Source organism: Mauremys mutica, chromosome 5 (genome assembly GCF_020497125.1).
Source record: "Mauremys mutica isolate MM-2020 ecotype Southern chromosome 5, ASM2049712v1, whole genome shotgun sequence".
Taxonomy (NCBI): Eukaryota; Metazoa; Chordata; order Testudines; family Geoemydidae; genus Mauremys; species Mauremys mutica.
Genome location: NC_059076.1, coordinates 44,431,717 through 44,444,784, shown reverse-complemented (window position 1 = coordinate 44,444,784; position 13,068 = coordinate 44,431,717). Strand labels below are relative to the sequence as shown.

Genomic DNA, 13,068 nt, shown 5'->3' with positions numbered 1-13,068 from the left:
TGTATACATTAGGGCTGGCTGAAAATTTCCCATCAGCTTTTTCCAACAGAAAACTGTGCCTCCTCCCTCGACCAACTCTATTTCCTGTAGTTAAGGTTGAAAACAGAATTATAATAGAAAGTGTTAAGCAACTGCCAAACTTTTAGCAGGTCAGGCTGAAAGCTTCCATACTTGGTTTCTGCTTCAGACTGATTTTTTGTTGTTGTTTTTGTTTCTGAAAGATTCATCAAAAATAGTTTAGCTGTTTCTAAAAATGAGATAAGGGAAATAGGTAGTTTTTTCAGTGTTACTTGATAAGGAAAGGGCAGCATAACACATTAGGGAAAATTCCCTGGTTGACAAGGGCAATTAAAATAAACATTGTTGTTCTAACCACAGGAACAAATAGGAAACAAGACACTATACTATTGGCAGAAATATTACACTGGAAACACTGTAGATACTACGTAACATAGTCTTTAGTCCAGACAGGTGGTCGTCTGGGTCTGACAGGCAGTCTCTCAAGCCCCGGTTCCAGTGCAATGTCTTGTTGTGTTGATACTACGATGAAGTCATCCAATGCAGACTGGGTGTTGGGATAATCTCCTCTTGGTGCATAGGCAGGTGCAAGATAAGAAGCATTCCATACCCGCCCATCAGAAAGTCGATAGGTGTAAGGTCCCTTCTTCTCTATGATTTTAAGAGGAGCTGTGAATTTATGGTCCCCTTTGCGTAAAATTACAGGTTTTCGTATTCTAACGAAGGAACCACACTCAAACTTTGGTTCCTTATCACCCCGCTGCTTGTCTGTGAAAGTCATATACTTTGCTTGGTTCTGTTCAACTGTTTTTCTCACATCATCCTTGGTTGGGGCCTCAGGTCATGCCTTTAACAATCCAGCAATGTTCAGTGTAGTATTCATCTGTTTCCCATGCAGTAACTCTGCAGGTGATCTTTGCGTTGTGGCATGTTATATAGCCTGGTATGCTTGCAAGAAATCAGTAGTGAAGGGTATCCACAATCGCCCTTCCAGTTTAGCTGTTTGCAAACTCTTTTTCAAACTTCTGTTAAACCATTCAGTTTCCCCATTGGCTTGAGGGTAATACAGGGATGACCTTCTGTGTAAAATGCTGGCACATGCCCCTCTGCCATGTACATTGGCCAAACCGGACAGTCTCTACGCAAAAGAATAAACGGACACAAATCTGACATCAGGAATCATAACATTCAAAAACCAGTAGGAGAACACTCCAACCTCTCTAACCACTCAGTGACAGACGTTAAGGTGGCAATTTTGCAACAGAAAAGCTTCAAAAACAGACTCCAAGGAGAAGCTGCTGAACTTGAATTAATATGCAAACTAGATATCATTAACTTAGGTTTGAACAGAGACTGAGAATGGCTCGGTCATTACACTAATTGAATCTATCTCCCCATGTTAAAGTATCCTCACACCTTCCTATCAACTGTCCAAAATGGGCCATCTTGATTATCACTTCAAAAGTTTTTCTCCCCTGCTGATAATAGCTTCTCTTAATTAATTAGCTCTTGCAGTTGGTATGGGTCCTTCTAACTTTTCATGTTCTCTGTATGTATAAATATCTTCTTGCTGTATGTGCCATTCTATGCATCCAATGATGTGGGCTGTAGCCCACAAAAGCTTATGTTCAAATAAATTTGTTAGTCGCTAAGGTGCCACAAGTACTCCTGTTCTTTTTGCTGATACAGACTAACAGGGCTGCTACTCTGAAACCAGTCAATATTATGCAGGATCTCAAAGTTATGGATCTTACTTATTGAGCTAAACTGGGTCAGGGGCAGCCTAAGTTCCCTCTCTCGTTTCCCCAAAGACCACCAAAGGGTCGGGTCCAAACATGTGGGCCTGCCTTCCTCTCTGTCTCTAATGGGCTGAAGCAAGCGGGGCTGGATCAGAACGTCACTGAACTGCCGGAAGATCCCGAGCCAGAGCTCGTGGTTTCGGCCAGGCTGGGTCTGAGCCCTGGAGTGCGCAATTTGGGGCGGCTGAAAAAATGCCTCCCCCCTCCCTGCCCGCCGCGACGCTGCCCTACGGAGCGGCCCGTTCTCTCTGCAGCGATCTCCCCCGACCAACTTCCAGCCAATTGGAGCCCAGGTTTTCCCATCCCGCTCCCGCAGCCGCCTCTGACTCCGCCCCTCTCCTCCAGGAGCCAGCCGGGGTAATCCTGCAACCGGCCCCTCTGTCCCTGCCCCCTCCCCCGCTCCTGCCCTTTGCAATGAAAGCCCCCGCTAACTCCTCTCCCCTTTAGCAGGCGGCCCGAGTCAGTGCAAAATGCTGGGCATGTACGTGCCGGACAGGTTTGCCCTGAAGTCGTCTAAAGTTCAGGACGGGATGGGGCTCTATACGGCCCGGAGAGTGAAAAAGGTGGGTGATTTCGCAGCTGCTCCTCGGCACCCATGGGGTCGGCATGACGGGGAGACCAGGGCGCATAGGGGGCTGTGCGCTGTCTGGTGGGTGCACTGAAGCAGCAGCGAGGGCAGTTGCGTAGCTTGCAAGCTACTCCGCCCCCCCCCGCGTAGTTTCCAACATGCTGGGTTCTCCAGAGAAAGCCTGCCACGTAGTACCGGAGCTCACTGCAGCGCCTTCCCCCCTCGCTGCCTGCAGGGGTTTCGAGTTCAAACTGAATCCCAAACTCCCTTCGCCAGAGCTCACGCGCCGTCTGCTTTGCAGCGGGCAGCGTCTTGCTGCAATGAAAAAAACCTCAGCGTTAAACTGAGGCATGTTCTGGTGCATTTCACAGACTCTGTTGTTGGCACGCGAGGACTGAAGCCGGGGTCAAAAACAACAAAAAAGGCACCGTCCCCTGGGGAGCTTTGTTTCTTTGGGGAGTGGCGTAAAATGGCTAGCCCAGCTAGGCAAATCCCCGCCCCTGTACATGCACATGTACAAACAAAGAGTGGGTTAATCGTGGGCATAGGAAGGGGTTAGTAGGAGGTTTTTATTTTGGTTTGGTGTTGCGTTTTTATTTGTGTTTTAAAACAGTTTTTTAAAACCCAGGCAGTGCCCCTGTCCTAACCTATTTCTCCATTTCCATCTCGTTTTCCATCTAAATATCCCTCCCTCCCCACCAAACTCTTGCTTTTTCCCCCCCCACTTTTAACAGAATAAATGATTTAATTTGCTTTGCAGAATAATGAAACTTTGGCTGCAAAAGATGTGATACAGCTGAAACGTCAATTAAGTGCAAATCCTTCTTATTCAAAACAGGTCACATCCCCTGACAGCTGTTAATTAAATTGAAAATTCTCTTGATTATCCACAATCTTACTTATCCAGAAATATTCAGTGTCCCCCATTATATTTAGATAATTGAAGTGGTACAGAACTAAAATGATCAGTCCCACATTAATTTAAGCTTCTATCTTTTGTTTTGTGTGTCTGTCCCATTTTTGGATCCTATTGGTTTGAGAGAGGTGCTGTTTGGGCTATCTTGTGGCAATTCACCTGACTCTATAGAATACAGTGAAATTCATCAAAATTATTATCTATTTCAATAGTCATTACAATTTTGGGCCTGATTTCCCTCTCTCTTAAATATAAATTTCATTGGTGTGAAACTGGTGAAAAAGGAAAGTAGAACTTGCCTACACTCAGTGCCAGAATTCCTCCATATTGTTTAGGCAGGTGGTGCTTTTACACATAATCTTCCAAGCACTTTTTCTCAGTTTGGCGGCAAATGTTCACTGTTAGGAAGGCATGCTAAATATTGCTGTTAGTTTGTTATGCAAGGCTCTGAGTAGAGGTATCTGTGTAAGCAGCAGGCCTTGCCCTCTTCCTTGGTCAACGGAGGCTAGTGTTACTTCCTGGGAACCAAGCATTGGTGTATGACTGAGATTCCTGAAAGAAGGAATTGTCCTGCATGCTATTTGTGACCACCTCTGTGCCAGGACTGGTGTACATGCATAAATAAAATAAACTGTTCATAGGATGTAACCAGACTCCATGTCACTGGGAAGCCTACCTCAGCAGAGGGGAAACAGTACTAATTATACTATATTATAGCCATTTATTGTAATGGCCACTAAAGTCATTCCATTAACAATTTTTGGGAGGCGGTGCTGAATGTGAAATTAGACACATATTTCTGAATAGCAAATTCTGTAGAGTACTCTGTGTTGTCTGACATCTTAACTGTATCTTTCTTTCCTGTGGTTAAAGTGCTCCCTTCAGATGTCCTTATGTTATCACTAGTATTGCTAACCCCAACTGCTCAAAAATAACGAGGCACGCCCCTCAAAAATTGAGTGATTAAAAAAAAATACCATATATACTTGTTCATAAGCTGAATTTTTTTAGTAAAAAAAGGGAAGCACCAGAGACGGGGGGGGGGGGGGGGGCTTATGAAGGGGTATAGAGAGGGAGAGGTGGGACACAGCCTCCCCCCCACCCCACAACAGAGGGAGGAAGGAGGGCAGCACAGTCAGCAGAGCCAGAAGGGAAGAGATGGGGCCAGAGTCTCTCCGCTTCTAGCCATGCTACTCTCCCCCCAGCCTCCAAAGCAGCTGCAGCCCCGGGGCTGGCAGGCTGCAGCCACGCCGCTCAGCCCCGCCCCCCAGAGCAGGCTGAGGCCATGCCGCCCGGGTGCCGGAGCACCCTGGGCCGTGCCACCCAGCCCAGCCCGCTGGACCATGCTGCAGCCGCATCGCCTGGTCTGGCCTGCCAGAGCAGGCTGCAGCCGCGCTGCCCGGCCTGCCAGAGCAGCTCCAGCCAGGCCAGAGACATCCTCCCCTGGCCCCCTCCCCAGATAAGGTGGGAAGGGATGGGATGGGGAGAGTGTGGGGGTCCCGGGCTAGGGGTGGGGTGGGGTCATGTGGGGGGTGGTCACAGGGGTTACTCCCCTGACTCCCAACTTTCCCTGCCCCCCAAATTTCCCTACCAGTTGCTGTCCCAGCGCGTCAGGGTAAGCAACTGGAATGCCGGGACGCTTTGTTTACTTAGATTTACCTCCGTGCCTGCGGACGCTCGAGGTAAACAAACCATCTCGGCCCACCAGCGGCTTATCCTGATGGCCCGGGAGCCAAAGTTTGCTGACCCCTGAATTATAGGGTCGGCTTATGAACGGATTGTAAAAATTTTCCATTTTTACTTATCCCTCTTGGGGGGGGTTGGCTTATAAACGAACCGGCTTATGATCGAGTATGTATGGCAGGGGTCGGCAACCTATGGCATGTGTGCCAAAGACGTCATGCGAGCCGATTTTTAGTGGCATGCTGTGGCCTGCCAGGGTCCCCAGGACGGCAGCAGTCTGGGCGGGGCTGGTGGCCGGGACCTCAGCAGGCCGCAGCATGCCATTAAAAATCCTGCCCGGCCCAGCCTACTCTTCTCCACCCCCCCGCCCACCTCTCTCTCCTGCGGGGGCAGGGGGCAGAAGCTTGGTCCTGCCGGCTGCTGCTGCAGGGCAGCCTCCACCGGCAACCAAGCTCTCTCCTCCCCCACCTCTTCCCCCAGCATGCTGGGTTCCTGCCCCTCCTCCTCTCCCTCCCTGCGGCTGAACAGCTGATGGCCTTGGAGAGGGAGGGGGAGAAGCAGAGCCGGAACCACAGCTGCAGCATGCTTGCTGCTCCGGAGAAGAGGTGGGGACAGGGCCTTGGGGAAGAAGGGTGGAATTAGGGCATATCCCCTCCAGCCCCCTGCCGTGAGCTGCTCAGGGCAGGGGGCTGGGAGCATTTCCACAACTCCAGCCCACACCCCAGGCCTCTGCCCTGACTCCTGAACCCCCACACCCTCAGGCCCCTGCCCTGACCTGACCCTGCACCCCACCACAACCCCAGCCCTGACTCCGGCACCCCCACATATACCCAGCTCCCCCACACTCCATTCCCTGACTCCTGCACCCCCCTCACACGCCCCCAGCCCTCTGCCCTGACTCCTGCACCCTCCTCACACACCCCCATCTCCCTGCCCTGACTCCTGCACCCTCCACACATACCCAGCCCCCCCCACCCCGTGCCCTGACTCTTGCACCTTCCAACATTCCAACCCCCACCCTGAGCACCAAACTGAAGCTCCTGCACCCCCACCCTCCCATTCCCACCTGCACCCCTCACACCAAATGGGAGCTGCCCAGGTAAGCGCTCCACACCCAAACCTCCTGCCCCAACCCTGAGCCCCCTCCCTCATTCTAGCTCCTGGCCAGACCCTTCACCCCGACCCCCAGCCTGCTCCTTCACCCCAAGCCCTGTGCTCAGTGCACTCCCACCCTCAGCTCAGTGCAGAGAGAGAGGAAGAGAATGGGCTAAAATCAGGGAGAAGGTAGGTACCCACTCTATCTGGCAGGGCCGGGACCCCAGACCAGCAGCGGGCTGAGCGGGGCTGGCAGCTGGGAGCATGGCTGGCAGGAGCTGGCGGATGGAACCCCAGACTGGCAATGGGCTGAGCCGCTCATCCCACTGCCGGTCTGGGGTTCCAGCTGCCAGTCCTGCTTAGCCCCTTGCCAGCCGGGGTTCCGGCCGCAGGCCCTGCTCAGCCCTCTGCCGGCCTAGGTGAATGGAACCTCAGGCCGGCAGCGGGCTAAGCGGGCCAGTGGCATAAGATCAGTATTTTAATTTAATTTTAAATGAAGCTTCTTAAACATTTTGAAAACCTTGTTTGCTTTACATACGACAATAGTTTAGTGTTATAATATATAGACTTATAGAGAGAGACTGTCTAAAAAACGTTAAAATGTATTACTGGCACGCGAAACCTTAAATTAAAGTGAATAAATGAAGACTCGGCACACCACTTCTGAAAGGTTGCCGACCCCTGATATAGGGTAATCCATTTTGCATCCTTTTTAATTTGCCTTTGGATGTGAACCCTTAGGTTGCACTCAGGTCATGTTTTCAAGTTTTTCTCTGTTATTACAAGGGCTAGAAACTTCATATTTTAATTATTTTTTTTAAATGAAAGCTGAGATTCTCATGTAATCTCTTCTCTCTATCAGCTAGACTTTTAACTCAAACACCCAATATCACAAAACTCTTGATACAGTCATAAGCATTGGCAACACTGGTTTCTCAGTGCTTTGCTGGAAATGGAACAAGATCATTTGTTGCTGCCTGACTTTCTTTAAAGTTGATCCCTACTGTGTTTTCTGCCATTTTAGTGATATGGCAGTTTGTCTCCTTTTAGTCACTGTTATGATAGATGTTAGTGTGTAGTTTCATTCATTATTTTTTATTGACTTGAGAGGAAGTGAAGTATAAGAATCTGGTATTAGTTAATATATATTGGCATATAATGGAATATTTGTTTGCTAGAACTGGTAAATGTGTATATATCTGTAGAAAAGAAACTTGTAGTCATCAAAAAAGGCTATGTTATTTATATCTGGGACCATTGTGTTGCAGGACATATTGGCTAGCTGCCTAGAACAGGGGTTTTCAGACTTTTGTACTGGTGGCCCCTTTCACACAGCAAGCCTTTGGTTTAGCCACTCACCAGATTTATCTGGAAAACAAGCTTTTAGTCATGATCTCAGCTTATGTTTATAAATTCACATATAACACTGTTATGTGCATTTTGCCACAATATTACTGATCAGGAAATTCAGTTTTTAAATGATCCCTCACAAGACTCGCCTTGTGCAAAAATATTACACTAGCGTGTAGGATTTTAATGCAGGGGCATATTCTGTCACAATGAGTATGTGTACTCAAGCAGGGAATCACACTCCCAGCTCCAAGTGTAAATGTAGCCTAAAGGTTGCAGTAGAAGTTTATTGGTTTTGTGTGATTGGTGTATGAATCACATGTGGTATTCCTGACTTCTTGTCCTTCAACATTATGCAGTATGAAACTATTGCTGTGTTCCAACCCAGAGATAGCTGCCTTTTGATGGTTGGTAAAGTGATTCCTGTAGGTACTTTGTAAGGTTCCTGGGGATCCTTTGGGATGAAAGGATTTGTATAAATGTAAAATAGTGGAGCTAACTGACCCAGGGACAGATATAGTCAGTGTCCCAGGGCAAGTCTATACTATATCGGCACTGCTGTAGCATGTCTGGTGAAGACGTGCTATGCCAACAGGAGAGCGCTTTTCTGTCGGCATAATTACTCCACCTCGGCAAGAAGCGGAAGCTATGTTGGCGGGAGAGTGTATCCTGCCAACATAGTGCCAGTGGGGACAGCATGAAACTTGTATCACTTGGGAGGAGTTGGGGGGCTCACATCCCTGAGCGACATAAGTTGTATCGATTTTTAGGCTGTAGTGTGGACCTCTCCTTAGTCTGCACTACAAAGTTTTGTTCGCATATGTCAGCTAAGAGTGTGAAAAAATCATACCCCCTAGCACTGGCACAACTCTTCCCTTGCATTAATCCCATCAAATCTACAAGTCCTGCCCCCATCACTCCCCCCAAAAGTGCTCTGTCCAGTACCATATCCTCTATCACACATCATCTTCCTTTATGACATCCTACCACTTCTTCTTGGGTTGGCCTTTCTGGGCTTTTTTCCTTCATTCTTGATCTGTTGGACTCTTACCTCGTAGTTGTCAGGACTGTGCTTAAAATGACCAACCCAACTGAGCCTGCATTCTCTTATTTTTGCATTTATTGGTAGTAATTTGAGCATGTCTCTACATGCACATTCTTCACATGGTCTTTCATTCATACACCATTCATCCATCTCAATATTCGCCTTTTTGTGGAACAGATCATTTGCTCATGTTTCTTCTATGTTGCTCAGCACTCAGGGCCATACATTAAATGTGGACAGACCACTCTTTTGTAGATTTTGCCTTTTAATCTTACTGGTATCTTCCTGTCACACGCTACACCACTTAGCTCTCTCCATTTGGGCCCACATGTTTATTATCTTAGCCCTAATTTCATCTTCCATTTCCTCATTTTCCTGGATTCTAAAACTCAGATACTTGAAGCTTTGCATTTTCAGAGTTGTCTGCCTGTCCAGTTTCAAGGATAATTCTTCAGTATTCATATTATTGAAATTACATGCCATATATTCTGTTTTTTTCTGTGCTTATTTTGAGCCCGTCTTTCCAACATATCTCTATTTTTCAAGAACCTATCTTTCTCCTCACTGCATAGAATATCATGTGCACCAAGGTGCTGCCTTCTGTATGTTCCTTGTGAGGGTGTCTAGAATGAGGACAAACGCAAAAAGGGCTTAATGCTGACATAGCTGTGCTGCAAAATCCTCAGTGTATACAACACTATGCCGACAGAATGAGTTCTTCTGTCAGTTTAGTTAATGTCATTCAGGGAGGTGGTTTAGCCATGCCGGCTGAACTCCTTCTGTTGCTGGTATAGCTAGGATGGCAAAACATTTGTAGCATGGGAAACTGAGGGTTTGTCTAATCTTCCTTCCCTCACACACCTATGAGGACAATTATATTAAATATTGTGAGGTGATCAGATACTGTGATAATGGAGGCTATATAAGTACCTGAAATAGGTACATTCAGCTTCTCATCCTCCCTTTGAAAGTTTGCAAGTAGATTGTTTTCTCACTGTCATCCTCACAAAACAAACCTGGTCATGATAGTCAAACTTTCTACATTGTTAATTGCAGTCAATAATTAAGGTTCTGCAGATAAAATTATGTCCTCACTTTGAGCCATGCAGCTCTCTTGGGCTGAATTCTGCCTGCTGCTAAGGCTATATTGTGCTATGTCCGTGGCTGGAAAAGGCCCAGTGGAGAATTCCCCTACAAAAGGGAACTTCACTGGCATAAAGTTTGCCGAAAGTATCTTTACTGCCTTTTGTGCCAGCCAGTCCCCATAAGAGGAAGGATGAGCTCTGTCACACCTGAGCCGCCACTGGCATACAGTCCTTGCACTTAAGCTAACTTGCTATGAGATTGGGTTGCCCTACATCAGGAAACCCCAACCAACTCCCAGGCCGCCTCCTTCTGCTCCATCTAAGCACACGATGTGGCAGATTATGCCCATTGCTCTCAGATTATGCCCCGTGTAACAATGCACCATTAGATTTATGTAGGTTTGTTAGGGTGTCATCGAGGGCATAAGATGAAAACAATGAGGTCTGCATGGGTGTAGCTGTGCGCCTAATTTGACCTGCAGAACTTCCATTACTGGTGAGGTGCAAGAGGGAGAGAATCCAGTTTCAGAGCCAAGGATGGCATGCTGAGGACATTTGTTATGGAGATAAGTGAGGCACGGGGAATATGAAGCCTCAGAATGCCAGCATTTACATGGTCACTTTTAGGTCCTGCCTGTGTGTACATCTGATCTTCATCTCCATCATTCCCTTGGGCTCCAGTCTTCTTGTTTTGCTGCTCTGTCTCTTCCTGCTCTTGTTGTGCCTTCTTTTCACACAGCTGTCTGTAATGACCTCCTCCCTGTGCACCAAGTGTCCTCACTCTCCTCTTTGAAATCTTTCTTCTGCGCTCCATTTGCCTTGCTTTCCACTGCGATTTCTCTTCCACTGCTGTCCATTCCTCTTGCAGCTTTTATTTTAAAATATAAGAATGCACATTGCCTGCTGTGCAATCTCTTTCCTTCTCCCATACTCTTAAACCTCATCTATCCTTTCCCAGGACCCTTTCTTTGTCTGTTATTTTAGTATTCTGTGTTTGTCTCTTGCCCTGCGTGGGCTACCCTTATTGCTAGTTACAGAGCTGGGGAGGGTGGGGCTGGGGGGAAGTGATCAGGCACTGCAGGACTGCCCCTGGTGGTGGGTGGTGGATGGGGCCACGAGGGGTGGGATGGGAGTGGGGAGGTAGGCAGAACCATGATTCTCCTTCCCCCACAATTCTCTGGCCAGAGGAACTAAACCAACATAAAAGAAGTAATCTGCTGTGGAGAAGGGCGATCACAGACTACTTTGCCTCTGAATCAAGAGAGAAACTAGGGAACTAATCGTGATAGTCACAGTCTACACGCTGGCCTGCTCCAGGGGCAGTGCAGCTATGCAATGTAAGAGCTAGGTAGTATTATTAAACACTTCCCTTTACCTGGGGGCAGATTGCAAAGTTACAATCCCATCTTTATGTTATAAATTCTTTTGACTAGTGACCTTTTAAAGATCTCTGTTCAGAACCCTCCAAAATTATGGAGCTATACAAATGTTTATCAACAGTAACCAAAATAATCCGTATGTCTGCACTAGGGGAGGAAGTGTATTTTTAACATGTGTTAGCAAACACATATTAACTAGTGTAAACAAAGCAGTTACAGTTTTAACATGATTTGGCTGGTAAAGTAAACCCTTACCTCATCCAAGAAACACACATTAAAGCTACAGCTGCCTTGTCTACACTAAAATTTTAACGTTTGCTAGCACATGTTAAAAATACCGCACAATTTTTCCAAGTGATGACAAGGCCTAAGTGTATATAATATTGTGCTTGCTGATATTAAGGTTTAATAATATGTTTTCTAGAACTATAGTGCTATCTTGTGTATAAAGGAAAATCTGGCATTATGTTCTTTTTGCTTACAGGAACTAAATTATAAAAGTTGACTTCTTAGCTGTTAAGGTTACCTTGGCAGACAAGTCCTATTTAAAGTGCACTCATACATAGACTACTTAGGTATTTAATTGGGTTGTGTTGATACATTTTTATCTCTGATTAGATCTGTGCTTTAGATTTCTGCAGTTGTTTTATCCAGTTCCAAGAATAAACATTGCATTAGGGACGCAGTGATAGAGATAGACAGTAAATAGAAATGGATTATGAATACTAGACTGACATACTAATGGCCTCTAAGCATTGCTAGCCTTACTGCTTTAGTATATCACTAATGTTAAAAGATGGTGGAATATTAAAACTCACATTGAGAAATGAAATGAAAAATGAGAATTAAATACTAAAAATAAAATATAGTTTTCAGTCAAACTTCTAGAGAAGGACAATACACAATATGGTATAAGTAGTTGTTAATTTGCTGGGGATTCAGTGCTGAAAAGTAAGGGGTTGGATGATTCTATTTGATTAAAAGCAGGAGCCCTTATTCATTGTCTAAGTATAAAGACAAATAATTTATTATAATATTGGTTTGGCTGAGCATAGCAACACAGAGCCTTTTTTATGCAATCAGCTGCAGCTATTGGAGTGCAGTAATCGTCATCCTGTTTCTAGTTTCTGAGTCTCCTTCCTCTCTCATTTTTACTTATGCGCGCCTAACCTAACCTGTAGACTTCAGCCTATGCTGCTGATTATGCTTCCTCCAAATTGCTGCCATAAATGCTCACTCTTCCCTCCTAGAGGTTTGATCCTTGTCCATTACTCTCCCTCTCCTAGCTCTGTGGGATGAAATAATGAAGAGCCCTGTGGCATTGTCTCTTGTCTCTTGGTGGGAAGGAAGAATAGATATCCTTTCCAACTTGGGTGACACCTGTCTACTCTCCCTTCTATGGCCTAGAGTAAAAGGGGACTGAAGATCTTGGTGTCAGGGAGGAGTATGTCCATCTTGCAGAAAAGGGTACAAGGGGAATGCTCTCTGTGTTCCTAGCTGGAGCTCTTGAAGGCTGAATAGCATGTTGGTGTTGTCTCTTGGAAAGATGGGGGAGAAACAGCCATACCTTACAAACTTGGGCCTTAGTTTTTTTTGTTTGTTTTAAATAAGATCAATGTAGAAGTCGCACTGATTTAACATCACACCTTTAGTTAAACCAGTGCAACATTGTGTGTGGACGCTCCCATGTCTGTTTAAACATAGCTTATATCAATTTAGCTGGAACTACTTGAGTAAAGTTAAGCATCTGTGTAAAACTTTGCAGGATTGGGGCCTTGATGCCTTCTGTTACAGCAGAACTTTTTGGTATATGTCAATTCACATGTGTGTCTTTTTACACTTAAACTGTTCTCAGTTTATAAATCCAGTCTTTGGATACTGCTAAGTCACAGTTAACTTGTATCACTTTATTATACTTCAGCAGTGAATAGCCATTTCAGTTAGCCTGTACAAGACTGGAATACTTAACTTCTAGTATGGGAATTTCATCATACCAAAATTAGTTTGGAGAAGAGAAGACTGAGAGGGGACATAAGTTTTCAAGTACATAAAAGGTTGTTAACAAGGTGGAGAGAGAAAAATTGTTCTTAACCTCTGAGGATAGGACAAGAAGCAATCGGGTTAAATTGC

General features: G+C 46.0%; 1 protein-coding gene across 5 annotated transcripts in view; it reads left to right on the top strand.

The window, feature by feature from the left end:
- Window positions 1-2,098: 2,098 nt before the first annotated feature.
- PRDM5 (PR/SET domain 5) overlaps window positions 2,099-13,068 on the top strand; it is a 142,961-nt gene continuing 131,991 nt past the window's right edge. The window contains exons 1-2 of one of the 5 annotated variants that reach the window (XM_045019971.1): window positions 2,099-2,174; window positions 2,268-2,380. In XM_045019971.1, the coding sequence (XP_044875906.1) occupies window positions 2,288-2,380 (93 nt within the window). In that variant the 5' untranslated portion in view covers window positions 2,099-2,174; window positions 2,268-2,287. Of the gene's footprint in view, window positions 2,175-2,196; window positions 2,381-13,068 lie in introns of those variants that run through there. The other 4 variants (XM_045019970.1, XM_045019972.1, XM_045019974.1 and 1 more) reach the window with 4 other exon arrangements.